The sequence below is a fragment of the Saimiri boliviensis genome, chromosome 11 (genome assembly GCF_048565385.1).
Source record: "Saimiri boliviensis isolate mSaiBol1 chromosome 11, mSaiBol1.pri, whole genome shotgun sequence".
NCBI classification, from domain to species: Eukaryota; Metazoa; Chordata; class Mammalia; order Primates; family Cebidae; genus Saimiri; species Saimiri boliviensis.
Genome location: NC_133459.1, coordinates 7,951,685 through 7,972,605, shown reverse-complemented (window position 1 = coordinate 7,972,605; position 20,921 = coordinate 7,951,685). Strand labels below are relative to the sequence as shown.

Sequence of the window (20,921 nt, the reverse complement as noted above, 5' to 3'; positions counted from 1 at the left end):
TGTTGGTCAGGGTGGTCTCAAACTCCCAACCTCAGGTGATCCGCCCACCTCAGCCTCCCAAAGTGCTGGGATTGCAGGCTTGAGCCTCCGTGCCCAGCTCCGGACAGGGTTGGACTCTGTTGCCCAGGCAGGAGTGCAGTGGCGTTATCTCGGCTCACTGCAAACTCTGCCTCCCAGGCTCAAACAATCCTTCCACCTCAGCCTCCCAAGTGTCTTGGACAACAGGCGTGCAGCACCATGCCTGGCTAATTTTTGTATTTTTGTAGAGACAAGGTCTTGCCATTTAGGCCAGGCTAGTCTTGAACTCCTGAGCTCAAGAGATCTACCTGCCTTAGTCTCCCAAAGTGCTGGGACTATAGGCATGAGCCACCGTGTCTGGCCTTCCTTTTTTTTAAAAAAAAAAAAACAAAAAACACACACACTTGTAACTATTGCTGATGGGAAAATACATTCAGGGCAACTTGAATCCATGCTCCTGGGTTGCAGTCCTCAAACTTGACCCAAATAAACTCTTTACTTGGATGGACTTTGCCTCAGTTTTTTTCTTTAGATTAATAAATGGGTGTGACCAAGAGCTACTTCCTCTCCCCATCAATCAAGCAAGCCAAATATACACACCACCTTGGTAACACCCCTATTTGTGCCTCCAAGGCACATATAGGCATTTCTGCTATCATGTGATATACACATTCCTAAAGAACGTGACATTCTGCCAAGTGGCACATACAAATAACAGGGCTTCAGGGGAGAAAGGACTGACAAAGACCATTTGGATCCTATGCAATTTTACCATCTGAACACAAACAAAAATAAACGCAGTCTTGATAAACACAGGAGCTAGGGTGAATCTCCACTGGCGTGGGGGACTCTTGCTTTCTCTTCTCATATTAGGGTCTTTGGGCCCAGCTGTTTCATCAAAACTGAAAATTCGGCCAGGTGCAGTGGCTCATGCCTGTAATCCCAGCACTTTGGGGGTCTGAAGTGGGTAGATCATTTGAGGTCAGGAGTTCAAGACCAGCCTGGCCAACATGGCCAAACCCTGTCTCTACTAAAAATACAAAAATTAATCTGGCGTGATGGTGCACCTTGTAATTTCAGTTACTCAGGAGGCTGAGGCAGGGAGACAGGAGAATCACTTGAACCTGGGAGGTGGAGGTTGCAGTGAGCCAAGATCATGCCACTGTACCCCGGCCTGGGCAACAGATCCACCGTCTCAAAAAAAAAAAAAAAAAAAAAAAAAATTGAAAATCCAATTCAGGCTATAATCAATTAAAACAAATTATATATGAAAATGTCTTCAACTTTCCTTTAACTCCACCATTTAAGATTACCGAAAGGGTCACCCAAGACACTTGTAGGTAGAGAAAGATAGATTTATTAGAGAAAGCAAGAAAAGATATTGCAAGGAGGCAATGGCAGTATCAGCAGAAGAGGAGTGGAGTACAGGAAATGAAGGCTTGCTGGAGATTTTACAGGATGGTTCTTGGGCTGATGGATGACGCCAAGGCTGCAGGGAGCTAACCTGCCCTCTTCTGTCAGCCGGGATGTTTGATAAATGGAGGCGTTTGATGGTGAGCAGGAAGTTTGTGAGTTATGTGTGTCATTTGCTCAGGAGGGCTACACTTCCTGGGACATAAAGACAGACCTATAACTCATCTGCTTCATCTTTATCTGTTCTGGACCATGAAGAAAGGCAGATTTAAAGCTTATTTGCATTCTGTCTTTGCTTTCCCCTCGTCCCACCAGCCTGAGTCCTTTTCCCTAATTAGGACTCCACAGAAAGCTTGGAAAGCACTGGTTTTTGTTTGTTTCTTGAGACGGGATCTCTCTCTCTGTTGTTCAAGCTGAGTTCTGTGGCTCAATCACAGCTCATTGCAGCCTGAAGTTCCGGGCTCAAGTCATTCTTCCGCCTCAGCCTCTCGAGTAGCTGGGACTACAGGTGCATACCACCACACCTGGATAATTTTTGATTATTTGTAGAGATAAGGTCTCACTATGTTGCCCAGGCTGGTCTTGAACTCCTGGGCTCAAGTGATCCTCCTGCCTCAGCCTCCCAAAACGCTGGGATTACAAGAGAAAGCACTTCTTGATGCCACAAAACCAGCCCTAGAGCCCTGCAGAATTTGCAGCATTTTCTCTTTAAGGTCTCCATATGTTGTGTGAAAGGAAAATAAAAAACTCAGGACCCCAATTCACTCTACCAAAAAGGAAAAGAAAAATGTAAGCTGAAAGCTGAGTCATGCAAGAAACTGTAAAGACAGCTTTTGTTCCTAAGCAGACAGCGACAGATAAAAGGTTAAATATTGCCACAAGGAGCTACTCAGTGTTCACCTTACCTTATGTAAAGTGCTGATTTACTGAGCAAGAGACAGACGTGTAATTGATGATTCCACTACGTGCACCTTTTGCACCTTTTCTCTTGCAAGGTGTGGATTGCCATCCTCTCCCTCTTTCCCCTCCAGCCAGCTTTTCCTCTTCAAATATTGAAGCCCTCAAAATAATCTTTGGAGAAAGGCACAGACCACAGACTGTTTCTGAGATTCTGCTTTTTTCTTCTGGGCATGTCCTTCACTTTGGCAAAATAAACTTCTAAATTGAGACCTGTCTCAGATATTTTTAGTTTACAGTTGCTAAGCCTGGCTCTTTCCCTGAGAGAATGCTTGCCCCCACCACTCCCTGCCCGCACCCCCACCTCCGCCTGGCCCCACCACCAGCACCTCAAACTATTATATAAACATGCTGCTAAGAACACAAACAATTTCTGCATCCTACTGACAGCATTCTTTTTTTTTTTTTTTTTTTTTTTTTTGAGACGGAGTTTCACTCTTGTTACCCAGGCTGGAGTGCAATGGCGCGATCTTGGCTCACCACAACCTCCGCCTCCTGGGATCAGGCAATTCTCCTGCCTCAGCCTCCTAAGTAGCTGGGATTACAGGCACGCACCACCAGGCCCAGCTAGTTTTATTTTATTTTTTTTTTTTAGTAGAGACGGGGTTTCACCATGTTGACCAGGATGGTCTCGATCTCTCGACCTCGTGATCCACCCGCCTCGGCTTCCCAAAGTGCTGGGATTACAGGCTTGAGCCACCGCGCCCGGCCTACAGCATTCTTTTATTTTTTTTTATTTTTCGAGACGGAGTCTTGCACTATTGCCCAGGCTGGAGTGCAGTGGCTGGATCTCAGCTCACTGAAACCTCCACCACCTGGGTTCAAGCAATTCTCCCGCCTCAGCCTCCCGAGTAGCTGGGATTACAGGCTCCTCCCATCACACTCAGCTAAGTTTTGTATTTTTAGAAGAGACAGGGTTTCATCATGTTGACCAGTCTGGTCTCAAACCCCTGACCTCAGGTGACCCGCCTGCCTTGGCCTCCCAAAGTGCTGGGATTACAAGTGTGAGCTACCGCACCCGGCCAGCATTCTCTTATCATCTGCAAATGAATTAACTAACTCATGGCGCAGAAGCATGCACTGAGTGAGACACAACAGACTCTGCCATCTGAACCACCAGGGGCTTTGGTAGAATATCTTCCTGTTTTCTGTCCTAACAGATTTTCGGGCATGCATTTAATAGTTTTACCAGTGAGAATCAGTTTCAGCTGCAAGTGACGAAAAACAAAATGGAGAAATATTTTTATTTCCTACTAAGTCAAGTTAGTGGTGGAGAGCTGGGATGGTTCTCCACAGGATAAGGGGCCCAGCTCCTCCTAGCTTGATGCCCTGTCCTGTGGGCCCTCGATTTCAAGCCCCAAGCTAGCGGCATCTACATTCGAGGAAGCAGGATGGAGAAAGAGGCAAAGAAGAGAGTGAAGTTTCCGGAAGCTGCCATGTGGCATCTTGTATATGTTGCATTAGGTGGAACTTCATGTCTGTACTGCCTTCAAGGGCAATGGGGAAATGTCTTGATTTGGGGCAGCCACAGACCTTGCCCCCAATTCTATTACTACAGAAGAGGTGCTGAAATGGGTTTGTGGATGGGGAGAAGCCATTAGCAGTCTGTACAATAGAGGCCCATGGCAAAACTTTAAAATTCTAGAATATTCCTAGCAGAGGTGAGACAAGTAGTGACCGAAGTCCTGGTATCATTGTCTGGTCGCAGAACGGTCTGGAGATGTGCCAGCAGGCTTTGCGGTGTGGTGCTAACCCAGGATTTTGCCCTGGTTAAATTTTTCTTATATAAAACCTTTGCTTTTCATTCTGATTCAGAAGGGTAACTTTCATTTCTGTTTTACCTTTTTTGTTTGTTTGTTTTTGGAGACAGTCTCGCTCTGTCACCCAGACTGGAGTATAGCGGTGCGATCTCAGCTCACTGCAACCTCCGCCTCCTAGATTCAAGTGATTCTCCTGCCTCAGCCTCCCAAGTAGCTGGAATTACAGGCATGCACCACCATGCCCGGCTAATTTTTTTTTTTTTTTTTTTTTTTTTTTTTTAAGTAGAAATGAGGTTTCATTATGTTGGTCAGCCTGGTCTTGAACTCCTGATCTCAAGTGATCCACCTGCCCTGGCCTCCCAAAGTGCTGGGTTTACAGGCATGAGCTACCGCACCTGGTCTATTTCTGTTTTATTATAACAGTAACAGAAACACTTCTATTTGCTCTCCCCCATCCGATCACCAAGTGATTGTCAGTTTTTCATCCCTCACATACCTCAAGTGTATCTACTTCCGCCTTCCACAGTCCCATGGTGGTCCAAGTCACATTGTTCTTTCACCTGGGCTATGACGAACACCTTTCACTGCTCCTTCTCCCCACTCCAGATCCAGTGGACTCTTGTCCCCTCACCTCTGGGCAGCCAGAGGAAACGTTCATTTTTAATTTAATTTTTTTTTTTTTTTTTTTTTTTTTTGAGACAGAGTTTCGCTCTTGTTACCCAGGCTGGAGTGCAATGGCGCGATCTCGGCTCACCGCAACCTCCGCCTCCTGGGTTCAGGCAATTCTCCTGCCTCAGCCTCCCGAGTAGCTGGGATTACAGGCTCGCGCCACCATGCCCAGCTAATGTTTTCTATTTTTAGTAAGAGACGGGGTTTCACCATGTTGACCGGGATGGTCTCGATCTCTCGACCTCGTGATCCACCCGCCTCGGCCTCCCAAAGTGCTGGGATTACAGGCGTGAGCCACCGCGCCCGGCCTTTAATTTAATTTTTATTATTTATTTCTGGGGACCGGGTCTTTGCTCTGTCACCTAGGCTGGAGTGCAGTGGCATGATCGAATTCCTGGGCTCAAGGGATCCTCTTGCCTCAGGTCTGCCAGGACCCCCCCCGCCCCGCCACCATCTGTGAGCCCCGCAGCTGAGCATCTCAAGCCTCCCACCCCGCCCTGCAGGCCTCGGCCTAATGACAGCCGGAGGCGGGACCTGGAGGCCGGTCCACCCGCCAGGAAGGTTGGGGCTCCATAGCCAGAAGGAGGACCTGGGAGAGGCTTAGGGGGACTCTGGCAAAGGATGAAGGGGACCCTGGCTGAGGCTGAGGGGGGGGGATCCGGGCTGAGGCTCAGGGGAACCCGGGCTGAGGCTGAGGGGGATCCGGGCTGAGGCTCAGGGGAACGCAGGCTGGGGCTGATGGGGATCCGGGCTGAGGCTGAGAGGGATTCGGGCTGAGGCTCAGGGGAACCCGGGCTGAGGCTGAGGGGGATCCGGGCTGAGGCTCAGGGGAACGCAGGCTGGGGCTGAGGGGGATCCGGGCTGAGGCTGAGGGGGATCCGGGCTGCGGCTGAGAGGGATCCGGGCTGAGGCTGAGGGGAACCCGGGCTGAGGCTGAGGGGGATCCGGGCTGAGGCTGAGGGGGATCCGGGCTGAGGCTCAGGGGAACGCAGGCTGGGGCTGAGGGGGATCCGGGCTGAGGGGGACTCGGGCTGCGGCGGACGGGTCCTGCGCAGGGACAGGACCCACCTGGAGCCCGCCGGCCCACCGGGAGAGGCACTGACCCAGCGGCCCGCAGCCCGCGTCATGGCGGCCTCCCGCCGCGCCCTCCTCCAGCGCGCGGCTCGCTCCAGGGCGGAAGTCTGGGTCGAGCGTTGGTGACGCCATGACTGTGCCTGCGACGCCCTGTGACTGGCAGGAACCAGGTAGTGCGGCCCGCAGCCCCCCCGGGATGATCCCCTCTGGGTCCGAGAGCCTGGCCCACTGTCCCCGCTTCCCCAGGCCAGGCCGTCGGCGGGGGGCTGGGAATGTCCGCGTCCTCACCAGCGACCTCCTTTTAAAATTACCCGCTGGCCCGAAGGCAGGGAGAAGTGCAAGAGCTGGGCCTGGAAGCGGGTGTCATGCACTTGACGTGACTGATGACTGCAAACTTTGGACGATTCTTTTTTGGGGGACGGTGGGGCCCAGGCTGGAGTGCCGTGGCTTGATCTCGGCTCACTGCGACCTCCGCCTCCCGGGTTCAACCGATTCTTCTGCCTCAGCCTCCCAAGTAGCTGGGACTACAGGCATCTGCCACCACGCCCGGCTAATTTTCAGTGCAGACGGGGTTTCACCATGTTGGCCAGGCTGGTCTCGAACTCCTGACCCTCAGGTGATTCCCCCCATCCTCGGCCTCCCAAAGTGCTGGGATTACAGGCCTGAGCCCCCGCGGCCGGCCAGATGCTTTTTTTGTTGTTGGATTGCTCACCTGTATCTATCTGCCTCCTCACTCCCCCATCAATTTCCTACCCCCATCTCTACCCCTGCAATTCAATTAAAGCACATTTTCTTTGGAAATTTTTCAAGATCTTTGCAATAATTGGAAACCTCTGGTCTTTCTATGCTATCGTCGCAAGTCAGCGTGCTAGGACAGTGGTATGTGGAAGAAAAAGGCAGTGACGCTGGTGAAAGGGAATGCTGAGTTCTCCATTGTGAATAGGGATTGGGTTCCGCCCCCCACCACCACCCCGAAACACACACACAGACTAGGCTTCCTGCAGTCTCCCACCCTGAGCAACTCTGGGGGGTTGCTGCTAATGCCAGAAACAGTGCCCAACACGAGCTCCAAGTCTCTGCTTGTTTAAAGATGCATGAGATTCCAAATGAATCACTAAAGTAACTGGATTTGTGCCACAGCAAATAAAACAGGGAGTATGTCCTGTAAAGATGAAAACCTGCAGGACTTTCGAGACTTTGGATTTTGGCCACTTACCCTGGCGTGCCCTGTGGCATCTGAATGAGTGCCAAGCACAGGGTTCTGACAGTGGCCTGGCCTTGAGATGGCCGGACCCAGAACAGTAGCTGTGACTCACTTTTCCTGCCCTGCCTGGAGAGGGATTCGAGGTATTTACCACCTTCCCAGTAGTGATGAATACACAGAAAGTAACATCTCTAGGTCACTCTGACCTTCTTAAAATGGAAAATAAGAGACTGGGCAGGATGGCTCACACCTGTAATTCCAGCACTTTGGGAGGCTGAGGTGAGCGGATCACTTGAGGTCAGGAGTTCGAGACCAGCCTGGCCAACATGGCAAAACTCCATCTCTACTAAAAATACAAAATTAGCTGGGTGTGGAGGAGCACGCCTGTAATCCCACATACTCAGGAGGTGGAAGCAGGAGAATTGCTTGAACTCGGGAGGCAGAGGTTATGTGAGTGGAGATCATGCCACTGCACTCCAGCCTGGGACAAGAGTGAAACTCCATCTCAAAAAAACAAAACCCGGAAAATAGGAAACTCTCCCCAAACAGGGTTACATGGTGACTTGCGCAAAACTGACTCTGCACCAGAGAGACTAGACTGCAGCTTTCCTGGCAGGCAGAGCCTCTATGAGGCCTCCAGTCGCCCAATCTGTTGCTCCCTTATGTCGTGTAGGGTGAATGACAGCTGTTGTTTTCCACGCGTTCCTGACAAAAATAACCTTCCAGCCACTCACCACGAGCCTGACTGGTGGAGACTTTAGCAATGGGGAAATACCACAGACTGTCCCATCAGGACAATGCCAGGCCTGCAGTCCCAGGAGGCACCCACTTGCTTACCCAAACCCCAGACATTTCATTTAAAAGCAGAAGTGAAAGGAAGACCAGGTTCCTGAAAGGGTTATTTTGACTTAGTCTGGCTATAAAACTGCTATTGGCTGTTATTTGGCATGGCCAAAGTGCACCCAGAATGTCTTCTCTCTCCATTCAGTGCACGCATTACTTTGGCTAAGAGGAGGTGAGCAGCCCTCTGCCCTTCCAGAGCAAGCATGGAGCAGCAGGATCAGAGCATGAAGGAAGGGGTGAGTGTGTGGTTCAGGGAAAGGGGCCAAGAGCAGGCTTGGCTGCCAGGGCCTGCTCTGCCTTCCTGGGGAGTGGCTGGGGGGCTTCTGGTATTGCGGAGGGAACTTTCTGTTGGGAGGGATTGTGGTGGGGATAGGGGGAACGTCTTGCCCAACAGGTGGTCTTTTACAGGGAGGAGAGAGGTATAGAGACAAGTGCTCTGTGGAAATCATTCTACTGGAACAGCCTTTAAAAGTGGGATCTCTAACTGAATGGAAGAGACCCAAAGCATTAATTTGTCCCCACTTGTACCGAACATGTTAGCGGCAAACTCCTTCTATGTTTGGCGAGATGTTTCGCTCTACTTTTGTTTTGCTTTTGGCTTCAGGGCATTTAATTAACCTTTTCAGCAAGTAGCATTGCTGAGCTGCGTGAAAACAAGATAAACTCAGAAAAGGTGTTGCTAGATTTGAATTTAGTTCAGATCTGTCATGTAGATTTCCTGCCTTTTAGATACTGAGGCTCCCCTGTTTTAGAGAGGAAAGGTTTTTATGAACTCCCACAACATAATTGCGGTTTATTTTCTAGATTCCCTTGACTGAGGAAAATGCATAATGTCAGAAAAGAAATATTAACTGATTAACACTTTAAAAGAACTTGTATTTATTCATCTCGATAGCATGTGCTCATATTTGGAGTGGAGGAAGAGTAGTGCACAATTTTGCAAAATAGCATTTGTTCAGGCACGGATGTGAAACTGGAAACATGCTCTGTACCACGTAGATTTTGTTTGTTTTTGAGATGGAGTCTGGCTCTGTGGCTCAGGCTAGAGTGTAGTGGTGTGATCTCAGCTCACTTCAACCTCCACCTCCTGGGTTCAAGCAGTTTTCCTGCCTCAGCCTCCTGAGTACCTGAGATTATAAAGTGCGTGCCACCAAGCTCGGCTAATTTTTGTATTTTTAGTAGAGAACGAGGGGTCACCATGTTGGTCAGGCTGGTCTCGAACTCCTGACCTCATGATCTGCCCACCTTGGCCTCCCAAAGTGCTGGGATTACAGGTGTGAGCCTGTAGCGCCTGGCCTGTAGCTCATAGATTAAGAGTGGGTCTTAGGAGGCCGAGGCGGGTGGATGACCTGAGATCAGGAGTTTGAGACCGGCCTGGCCAACATGGTGAAATGAAACCCTTCTCTACTAAAAATACAAAAATTAGCCAGGCATGGTGGCAGGCACCTGTAATCCTAGCACTTTGGGAGGCCGAGATGGGTGGTTCACCTGAGGCTAGGAGTTCGAGGCCAGCCTGGCCAATATGGTGAAACCCCCATCTCTACTAATAATACAAAAATTAGCCGGGCATGGTGGTGCATGCCTGTAATCCCAGCTACTCGGGAGGCTGAGGCAGGAGAATTGCTTGAACCCGGGAGGTGGAGGTTGCACTGAGCCAAGATCGTACCATTGCACTCCAGCCTGAGTGACAAGCTCAAAACTCTATCTCAAAAAAAAAGAAAAAAGAGTGGGTCTGGGAAGCAGTGAAGCAGGAGCAGCCACAAGAAAGAGACCTCTCGAACACCGAACCCGGGAAGGAAGAGGTGTTTATTATTATGGCCTGGGAGCGAGGCTTTATGTTTTGTCTAAATGCCCAAGCTCCCCTAACAAAGAGAAGCTCTGCCTTTATATAGGCTTACACTCTAGATATTACACATGAAAGAACCTTAGGTTTACGGCCTTAGAAATTACAAGTGAAAGGGTCTTGGGTTTACAGCTTTAGAAATCACGTGTGAAAGAGTCTTGGGTTGACAGCTTTGGGAATCACATGTGAAAGGGTCTTGGGTTGACAGCTTTAGATATCACGTGTGAAAGGGTCTTGGGTTGACAGCTTTGGGAATCACATGTGATAGGGTCTTGGGTTGACAGCTTTGGGAATCACATGGGATAGGGTCTTGGGTTGACAGCTTTGGGAATCACATGGGATAGGGTCTTGGGTTGACAGCTTTAGGAATCACATGTGAAAGGGTCTTGAGTTTACAGTTTTAGGAATTACATGTGAAAGGGTCTTGGGTCTCCGGATGGAGGACTGGGGTGGGGGTTTGATCTGGTTTAAGTAAAAACCATGTCTTCCGGAGAGATTCCCCCATACCACACCTGCTATCTTATAGGAAGGTGATTTAAGAGGTGCCAGTCGGCTAGCCTTTGTTCTATTGAAATGCCGTGTGGAGGTCAAAAGGGAGGTGATCCCAGATGCCTGGGTCTCCTTCCTCAGTAGAAGCCCCCAGGATTCATTCCTGCTCCAACCTATTCTAGCTGTGGCAAGTTAACTCTTCTGTGCCTCAGTTTTCTCGTCTGTAAAATGGGAATAGTAACCATACTGCCTCATAGGGTGCTGAAGCAATTAAATGAGACAATGCATGTAAAGGATCTGGCACAGAGTGAGTCCCCGGTAAATGCTACTATTTTTCTTTTCTTTTCTTTTCTTTTTTTTGGCACAGAGTCTCGCTCTGTCAGCCAGGCTGGAGTACAGTGGTGCAATCTCGGCTCACTGCAACCTCCGCCTCCTGGGCTCAAGCAATCCTCCCACCTCAGCCTCCTAAGTAGCTGAGATTACAGGCATGCACCACCACACCTGGCTAATTTTTGTATTTTTAGTAGAGACAGGGTTTCACCATGTTGGCCAGGCTGATCTAGAACTCCTGGCCTCAAGTGATCCACCCACCTTGGCCCCCAAAGTGCTGGGGTTACAGGTGTGAGCCACCATGCACAGCCATGGTAAATGTTACTATTTTTAAATTATTCTTTAGAGCTGGTTTCTACCACCTCCGAATGATTGCCATTTGGTGCTGGCTAACGCCTTACGGTAGAAACTGCCCTGTGTGTTACAGGACGTTTAGCAGAATCCCTGGCTCTACCTCTAGATGCAGCAGCGGCAGCACCATCCCCCAGGAGTGACAGCCAATGTTCCCGAGGGGACGGAATCAACTCCCAGCCCTCAACTGACAGTCACTGCTTTGGAGTCTACTCAGCCCCTTCACTTGAGTTACCTGGTTTGTCTCACAACCAAGAAAATGTTAGACAAATCAAGTGTTACCACCTCCATTTTAATTTGTTTTATTTTATTTTATTTTATTTTAAGACAAAGTTGCCTAGGCTGGAGTGCAATGGCGCGATCTCAGCTCACCACAACTTTTGCCTCCCACGTTCCAGCGATTCTCCTGCCTCAGCCTCCCGAGTAGCTGGGATTTCAGGCATGCTCCACCACGCCTGGCTAATTTTGTATTTTTAGTAGAGACAAGGTTTCTCCATGTTGGTCAGGCTGGTCTCAAACTCCCGACTTCAGGTGATCCGCCCACCTTGACCTCCCAAAGGGCTGGGATTACGGGCGTGGGCCACCGCACCTGGCCACCACCTCCATTTGTAGAAAAGAAAGTGGGGTGATGAGGACTTAGGTGTTTGGGGGTCAGGGAGGTCCTCTGCTGTCCAGAGAAAGGCACGTCTGCCACGTCCCCATGTGCAGCTGCAGAAAGAAATGGAAATACCCCCATGTGGCAAGCCCTGAAACTGAGCAATACATTGCGAAAGGAAATGATTCAGCTGGCCACATGCCGGAGGCCTGGGCTGACCCCAGCTCCCTGCTGCCTCAGGCCTCCAGGGAAGGAAGCCTCCTCTGGGCCAGCGGGATGAAGGTGGAGATGGGCTTTCGGGAAACCTCCTGAGAGCAGCCGGCCGCTTGGGGCGAAAGCCAGGGCATGCTGGGCTTCCCGGAACACTCCAAAGGAAGCGATTCCAGTGTTCTGTAAGAATCCAGGAAATTGTTAATGCAGCCAGGAGGGGATGTTAGAGCCAAGGAGAAATGCGGGGGCAGGTGAAGGCTACAGAGGCTGCGCGGCCGGGGGAGGAGGGGGTCTGGCACTGTGCGGAGCCAGCTCCCTGCCCCTCAGCGGCTGTGTGGCAGTGGCCTTGCCGGCCTTTTCTCTTCTTTTTCTTTCTTTTTTCTTTAATTTTGAGACATGGTCTCACTCTGTTGGCCAGGCTGGAGTGCAATGGTGGGATCAGAGCTCACTACAGCCCTAAAGTACTGGGCTCCAGCAAGGCTCCCTCCTCAGCCTCCTGAGTGGCTGGGACTGCAGGCGTGTACCACCACACTTGGCTGATTTTTAAATGCTCTGAAGAGACGGGATCTCATTCTGCCCAGGCTGGTCTCGGGCTCCTGGGCTCAAGCGTACCTTCTGCCTCGGCCTCGCAAAGTCCCTGGGTTGCAGGCCTGAGGCACTGCACTCAGCCCGGCTTTTCTCATACGTAGAGGGAAAAGACTGACATCTCTCAGATGTGCACCAACGACTTTCTATCAGGAAAAAAAGACTCTTGGCCTGAAAGAAAAAAAATAAAATAAAATGGATTAGGAGAAAAAAAAGGTACAACAAGGTATTTTACGACTACGTAAGGATCGAGGGCCAGGTGCAGCGGCTGTCACCTATAATCCTGTCACTCTGGGAGGCTGAGGCAAGCGGATTGCTTGAGCCCACTATTTTGGGACTAGCCTAGGCAACACGGCAAAACTTGGTCTCTACAAAATTTACAAAAATTAGCTGGGCGTGGTGACACGTGCGTGTAGTCCCAGCTGCTCTGGAGGCTGATGTGGGAGGATCGCCTGAGCCTGGGAGGAGAAGGTTGCAGTGAGTGGAGATCGCGCCACTGCACTCCAGCCTGGGTGACAGAATGAGACTCTGTCTCAAAAAAACAAACAAACAAAAAAGATTGTTGAATAAAGTTCCCCACCTCAATGAAAAGATGCCAAAGTGCTTTGGAAAATAAAGACACATTTCTGTGGAGTGGCTCCACCACCAACTAGTTGAGTGTCCTAGAGCAAATGACACCCCTCTGTGCTCTCTGGGTCCTCACTGATATTCATTTGTAATTAATGGATTAATTAATTAACCCATTTGTAACACCTACTACAGACCAGGCACGGTCCTAAGTGTTCTACACCTGTGAACTCATTTATTCCTGTGGTGGTATCATTATCCTCAAATTTTTTTTTTTTTTTTGAGGCGGGGTCTGGCTCTGTCACCCAGGCAGGAGTGTAAGTGGAACAATCACGGCTCATTGCAGCCTCCTTGGCTCAAGCGATACTACTGCGTTGTATTTAAATTTTTTTTTTTTTTCGAGACTGCGTCTCACTCTGTCCCCCAGGCTGGAATGCAGTGGTGCGATCTCGACTCACTGCAACCTCCACCTCCTGGGTTCAAGAAATTCTCCTGCCTCAGCCTCCTGAGTAGCTGAGATTACAGGCACATGCCATCACACCTAGCTAATTTTTGTATTTTTAGTAGAGGTGGGGTTTCACCATGTTGGTCAGGCTGGTCTTCCTGACCCCATGATCTGCCTGCCTCAGCCTCCCAAAATGCTGGGATTATAGGTGTGGGCCACCGTGTTGGGCCTCCTGCCTTGTTTTTAAATTTTTTTTTTTTTTTTTTTTTTTTTTTTTGTAGAGACAAGGTCTCACTATGTTGCCCAGTCTGGTCTCAAACTCCTGGGCTCAAGCCATCCTCCTGCCTCAGCCTCCCAAAGTGCTGAGATTATTGGCATGGGTCACCACACTGGGCAGATTATCCCCATTCTAAAGGGGAAGGAACTGAGACACTGAGAAGTTCAGGAAGTTGCCCAGGGCCACACAGCCCAGCAGAGCCAGGCTTTGATCCCACACTCCTGGGCTACAGAAGCTGTGCTCCAAACCCCCACAGCAGCGTGATGATGGTCAGCAATCCCTGCCCCTCCCACTACCTGTTTGTGAAACTGAGTTCAACAGTATGATAAAGCGACATAGCTTCAAGTATTGATCATTCATGAGAGCTAACTCCTCCAGGGCTATTTGCATTCTGACTGGAGACTCCTGACAAGAAAAAGTTTTGAACTGAAATAGCGTCTCTCTGACAGTAGAAACTTCAAGATCGATTTCTTTTATTTTTTATTCAAGATAGATTTCTAAGGGAGATGGTTTGGGCTTCCTTCCCAGTGACCTTGAATCACACCCTGTCAGAAGGTCAGCCTTGAGGAATGTTGACCTAAAAAAAGAAACTGAAGCAAAATTAATATAGAGAGCATATTGGGGCCACGGCTGAGGACCGTAGCCCTGGGAAACACTAGAATGTACTTTGGAGAGCATAGGAAAGGTTCAAGGTTTTGGTTGTTTCGTTTGTTTGTTTGTTTGTTTGTTTGTTTGTTTTTTGAGATGGAGTCTTGCTCTCTTGCCAAGGCTGGAGTGCAGTGGCACCATCTCTGCTCACTACAACCTCCACCTCCCGGAGTCAAGTGATTCTCGATACCTCAGCCTCCCGAGTAGCTGAGACTACAGGCACGCGCCACCACACTCAACAAATTTTTTGTATTTTTAGTAGAGACAGGGTTTTACCATGTTACCCAGGATGGTCTCGATCTCTTGACCTCGTGATCTGCCCACTTGGGCCTCCCAAAGTGCTGGAATTACAGGCGTGAGCCACCGCGAAAGACCCGAGATTCAAGTTTTTAAAGAAACAAGGACAAATTAGGAGAGGAGTGATTACAAACATTGTGTGTTAGGAATTCTCACTGGTTTAGAGAAATTACATTGATTAGTGATGGGCTGTCCATTGCTGACATAGAGTGTGCACTCTGGTGTCTGGTACGTGGCATTGTTAGGCTAATGTACCGCTACGTGGTGGCAATGGTCAGTGTAGAGTCCACATAGCAGGCAGATGACTTAGCTCACGGGGGAGGAAGATGTGACTGCTGCCATATTTCAGTGCCTTGCTGGACTGGTCATTTAAAGGGGTGTACATCCCTCAAAAAGTTTCTTTTCTTTCTCAGGGTGGTTGTATTACTCAAGTCTCAAAATGTTCGCTGTATTGTGAAAGGCAGGAAGCCGGTTTACTGACAGCGTGAGGAATGTGATTTCTGGTTTCTCCCTGAAGCGCAGCTCAGAGTCATGGCAACCTCCTCAGCCTCTAAGGCGAGACTCTCCTGGTCACTGCTGGGGGTCACTGGGGCTTCTCATTTTAACAAGCTGGTCTCCATCCTCTTCAGCTCCTCCCTCTTCCTCATGCCCTAATCGAGCCCAGTACCAAATTCATTTTGTTCCCCCTCCTGGAAAGGAAAGGGAAAGGGGAAGGGAAAGGGAAAAAGGGAAGGAGAAAAAGGAAGAAAGAAGGAAAGAGAAAGAAAGAAAAAGAAAGAAGGAGGGAAGGAAGGAATGAAGAAGACGTAAGCCTTCTTTCTATTATGTGCCTTTTAAAATATAGAACTGCATCTTTATCGAGAATATAACTCAATGCCGTACGGTTTCACCCCTCTAAAGTACACGGGCCCAGGCTGACATTGTGGCTCACACTTATAATCCCAGCACTTTGGGAGGCTGAGGCGAGAGGATTGCTTGAGACCAAGAGTTCAAGACTGGTTTCGGCAACATAGCGAGATCCTGTCTCTATAAAAAATTTAAATAATAGCCCGGCATGGTAGCTTACACCTGTAATCCCAGCACTCTGGGAAGCCAAAGGTGGGTGGATCCCTTGAGGTCAAGAGTTTGAGACCAGCTTGGTCAGCATGGCGAAACCCCGTCTCTACTAAAAATACAAAAATTAGCCAGTTACGGTAGCATGCACCTATAATCCCAGCTACCTGGGAGGCTGAGGCAGGAGAATAGCTTGAACCCAGGAGGTGGAGGCTTCAGTGAATTGAGATTGCACCACTGCACTCCAGCCTGGGCGACAGAGAGAGACTCCGTCTCAAAAACAAAAACAAAAAAATTAAATAAATAAAGCATACAGGGTGGGCGTGCACTTTGGTAAGCTGAGGCAGGAGGATTGAGACCAGCTTAGGCAACAAAGTGAGACTGTCTCTACACACACACAGTACATGTTAATATATAAAAGTATACAATTCGTCACCAAAGTGAAAGAAGCCACGAGTGACCTCACATGTGGAATCTGAAAAAGTTGAACTCATAGAAGCAGAATAGAGTAGTGGTTTTTGGGGGCAGCTGGTAAGGGGGTGATGCTGGTGAAAGAGTGTAACATCTCAGTTCTGCAGGGTGAATCTATTCTGGGGTCTAATTATGGCTTAATGACTATAGTTAGTAATACTGCATTGCATACTTGAAATTTGCTTTAAAAAGTAGATTTTGGGGTTTTTTTGAGATGGAGTCTCACTCTGTTGACTGGATTACAGTGGCGAGATCTTGGCTCACTGCAATCTCCGCCTCCTGGGGTCAAGCAATTCTCCTGCCTCAGCCTCCCCAGCAGCTGGAACTACAGGTGCATGCCAGCACACCCAGCTAATTTTTATATTTTTAGTGGAGACAAGGTTTCACCATGTTGGCCAGCATGGTCTCTATCTCTTGACCTTATGATCCGCCTGCCTCAGCCTCCCAAAGGGATGGGATTATAGGCGTGAGCCACAGCACCTAGCCGCAAAAGTAGATCTTAAATGTCCCCACCACATACAAACACACAGGTAACTATATGAGGTGATGGATATATTAATTTGCTTGATTGTGGTAATCATTTAATCTTGTATATGTATGTCAGAACACCACCTTGTATACCTTAAATATATATGTTTTATTTGTTAATTATACCTCAATAAAGCTGGAAAAATTTAGAAAGAAAGTATACAATTCAAGGCATGTTTACAGAGTCGTGCAGTCATCACCACAGTCAATTCTAGAAAATTTTTATCATCCCTGAAAGAGGTTTCGTACTCATTAGCAGGTATTCCCACTCTCCCATCTCCTTCCCCAAGCCCTGGACAACCATTAGTCATTCTGTCTCTGCAAATTTGCCTATTCTGGACATTTCACTTTAAATAGAATCAGACAATAGATGCTCTTCGTGACTGGCCTTACTTTCTTAATGTCTTCAAGTTTTGCCCACTTTGTAGTATGTATCAGAACTTCATTTCTTTTTTTGTTAATTTATTTTTTATTTAATAGGGACAGGATCCCACCATGTTGCCTAGGCTGGTCTCGAACTCCTAGGTTCAAGCGATCCTCCCGCCTCAGCCTCCCAAAGTGCTGAGATTACAGATGTGAACCACCATTCATGGGCCAGCACTTCATTTCTTTTTATGGCCAAGTAATATTCCAATTTATGGATAGACCACATTTTATTTGTCTATTCCTCAGTCAGTGACCACTGAGGTTTCTACTTTGGTGTTACAGTGCTGCTAAGAAGATTTGTGTTCAACTTTTTGTGGACAAATATTTTCATTTCTCCTGAGTATATACCTACGAGTGGAATTTCTGACTCATATGGTAATTCTGTGATTAACTTTGGGAGGAATTGCCAGACATTTCCAAAGTACCTATACCATCTTACATCTCTACCAGCAATGTTAGAGGATTCCAATTTTCTCCACATCCTTGTCAACTCTTATTACAGTTGACAAGGATGTGGAGAAAATTGTAAGTGAGAAGTGGTATTTCATACTGATTTTTATTTGCATTCTCCTGATGGGTTATCAAGTCCTTTTAATTCACATCCTCAATAGTCCTCAAAGCTGGCACTTTTAACCCCTACCGTGGCCCATCCCATTACCCAGGTGCCCATCTGCTGTCTGCTGGCCTCTGCAGTAACCCACTCCTTCGTCTCCCTTCTGCTCTGCATGTAACAGCTAAAGTAATTTTTTAATTTGTTATTTATTTATTTATTTTTTGAGACAGAGTCTTGCTCTGTTTCCCAGACTGGAGTGCAGTGGGGTGATCTCAACTCATTACAATCTCCACCTCCTGGGTTCAAGTGATTCTCCTGCCTGAGCCTCCCTGGTAGCTGAGGCTACAGGTGCATGCCACCATGCCTGGCTCATTTTCATATTTTTAGTAGAGACAGAGTTTCACTGTGTTGCCCAGGCTGGTCTCAAACTCCTGACCTCAAGTGATCCTCCAACCTCAGCCTCCCAAAGCGCTGGGATTATAGGTGTGAGCTACCGTGCCTGGCCTGGAGTAATTTTTTAAAAGTTCAAATCCTTCCGCCCCATGCCAGGGCTACAGAGCACATGAAGAGAACAGACAGAGTGAGTACGGAGTGAATGCCCAGTCTGTTCTGTGGCCCTGACCCCAGCTTGCCCTCCTTTCCCCACACTGGCCAAATTCCAGATGCTCAAAGGTTCTGAGCTCCACCTGCCTCAGGCCTTTGCATATTCTGTTCCCTTTTTTTTTTTTTGGATCATCCTCTTCCTCCTCCTCCTCCCCTCAGCTGAAATGTTGCTCCCCAGGCCTCTCTTTTTAATCACTCCTGTGTTTTTCTTCATAGTGCTTTCTACAGTTCCCGTTTATTACATTATCATGTAGTTTCTTAATCTGTGTCTTTGCCATTGGACAACAGTCTGCGGGGGCAGCTGTCTTGTTCCCTGGAGGGGACTGTGCGTCCTGGAGCCCAGGTGGCTGGCCATACATATTGAAGGCAGTTGGACCAGCAGGGTTAGTGAGAACTCACCCAGAATAACTTTGCTACTCCCAGGAGAGTGAGGCATGATTCCTACGGGGCCCACAGAATGTGCCTTTGGCTTGAATTCAGGGAGGAAGTCAAAGAATGGAGGGCAAATTGAGTGTTCTATGCTCAGAGACTCTATAGCCTGTTCATTCAGTGGCTCTGCTGTCTCCTCCATAGTCTCTCTGATTATTGGTGCTGGGATCCCATCAAAACAGTCAGGGAGCTGGCTATCCATGGTGCTTGGCACAACCCCCGACTCTGGGGCATGAGCCCTGGGAACAAGCCAGCTCCACCAGCTGGGCTGTGCTTGTTGACTGTGCTGCTGGCCAGAACCCCACCCCTGACCTTAAAGGACTTCAAACCCCAGGCCTTTATCATCAGACTGAGGGTGTGGTCAAGAGCTGGGCTTGGCTGTGTGAATGGTTACAGTTTTGTCTTACTGAGAAGAGAATTAGAAAAGAAACTTTTTTTTGAGATAGGGTCTTGCTTTGTTGCCCAGGCTGGAGTGCAGTGGTGTGACCATAGCTCACTGCAGCCTTTAATTCCTGGGTTCAAGTGATCCTCCCACCTCAGCCTCCTGAGTAGTTGGGACCACAGGCATGCACCACCACACCCGGCTAATTTTTAATTTTTTTTTTTTTTTTTTGATAGAGACAGATGTTGCCCAGTTTGGTCTCAAACTCCCGGGCTAAAGCGATCCTCCTACCTTAGCTTCTCAAAGTGCTGGGATTACAAGCCATCACACCCAGACAGAAGAGGTTTTTTTTTTTTTTGAGACAGGGTCTCGCTTTGTCACCCAGGCTGGAGTGCAGTGGTGCGATCTCAACTCACTACAATCCCCGCCTCCCATGCTCAAGCGATCCTTCCACCTCAGCTGCCTTTGTAGTTGGGATTACAGGTGCGCATCACACCCAGCTAATTTTTGAATTTTTAGTACAGACGAGGTTTCACCATGTTGCCCAGGCTGGCTTAGAACTCCTGGGCTCAAGCAGTGCACACACTTTAGCCTCCCAAAGGGCTGACATTACAGGCATGAGCCACCATGCCCAGAAGAGAATTTTTTTTTTTTTTTTTTTTGAGATAGGGTCTCATTCTGTTGCCCAGACTGGAGTGTAGTGGCAAAATCTCTGCTCACTGCATCCTCCACCTCCTGGCTTCAAGCAATTCTCCTGCCTCAGCCTCCCAAGTAGCTGGGATTACAGGTACTTGCTAATACACCTGGCTAATTTTTGTGTTTTTAGCTGGGATTACAGGTACTTGCTAATACACCTGGCTAATTTTTGTGTTTTCAGTAGAGACTAAAATAGTGTAGTGTGGGCGTGTGTGTGTGTGTGTGTGTGTGTGTGTGTGTGTAGAAATGGGTTTCACCATGTTGGTGAGGCTGGTCTTGAACTCCTAACCCTTGACCTGCCCGCCTCAGCCTCCCAGAGTGCTGGGATTACAGCATGAGTCACTGCACCCGGCCTCAGAAGATTATTATTATTATTTTTTTTTTGAGACAGTCTCACTCTGTCGCCAGGAGCCAGGCTGGAGTGCAGTGGCACAATCTCGGCTCACTGCAACCTCCACCTCCTAGGTTCAAGCAATTCTTCCGCCTCAGCCTCCCAAGTAGCTGGGACTACAGGCGCACGCCACCACGCCCAGCTAATTTTTGTATTTTTAGTAGAGACAGGGTTTCACCATGTTGGCCAGATGGTCTCGATCTCTTGACCTTGTGATCCGCCCGCCTCGGCCTCCCAAAGTGCTGGGATTACAGGCTTGAGCCACCGCGCCCGGCCCAGAAGATAATTTTTTAAATCGGCATTTTCTTCCCTTTCTCCCCCTCACTTCCACCCATCTCTCTTTGTCTGTAACAAAATAAAGCAGTAGAACAGCCGTAGGGGAGGGGTTTGTGTTTGTTCACTACTGTATCCCCAGCACTTAGAGCAATGGCTGCTCCACACTGTATGTTGAATGATTGAATGGATGAATGGATGAGTGAATGAATACCCACAGCGAGTCAGATGAGAGGTGAGCCAAGGTTATCATGTGTGCATATGTGGCAGGTGGGGGTGGGTGGTATGCGGTGTGTGTGTGCGGGGTGTGTATGTATGGTGTGTGTGGGCTGTATGTGTGTATGTGTGGTGTGTCGGTGTGTGGGTGTGTGTGTGTGTGTTGTGTGGTGGGTGTGTGTGGGGGGTGTATGTGTGGTGTGTGGGTGTGTGGTGTATGGGTGTGGTGGGGTGGATGTATGTGTACATATGTGTGTGTGAGGGGTGGCCTCTGTGTGTGTGGTATGTATGTGAGTATGTGTGTGGGGTGTGTGGTATGTGTGTG

The 20,921-nt window shown here is 48.8% G+C and overlaps 1 protein-coding gene across 4 annotated transcripts in view; it reads left to right on the top strand.

The window, feature by feature from the left end:
* Positions 1-20,921, top strand: part of SLC2A5 (solute carrier family 2 member 5) — a 52,906-nt gene that overhangs the window by 8,658 nt on the left and 23,327 nt on the right. The window contains exons 1-2 of one of the 4 annotated variants that reach the window (XM_074380018.1): positions 7,844-7,980; positions 8,084-8,174. In XM_074380018.1, the coding sequence (XP_074236119.1) occupies positions 8,142-8,174 (33 nt within the window). In that variant the 5' untranslated portion in view covers positions 7,844-7,980; positions 8,084-8,141. Of the gene's footprint in view, positions 1-7,842; positions 8,175-20,921 lie in introns of those variants that run through there. The other 3 variants (XM_074380019.1, XM_074380020.1, XM_003927922.4) reach the window with 3 other exon arrangements.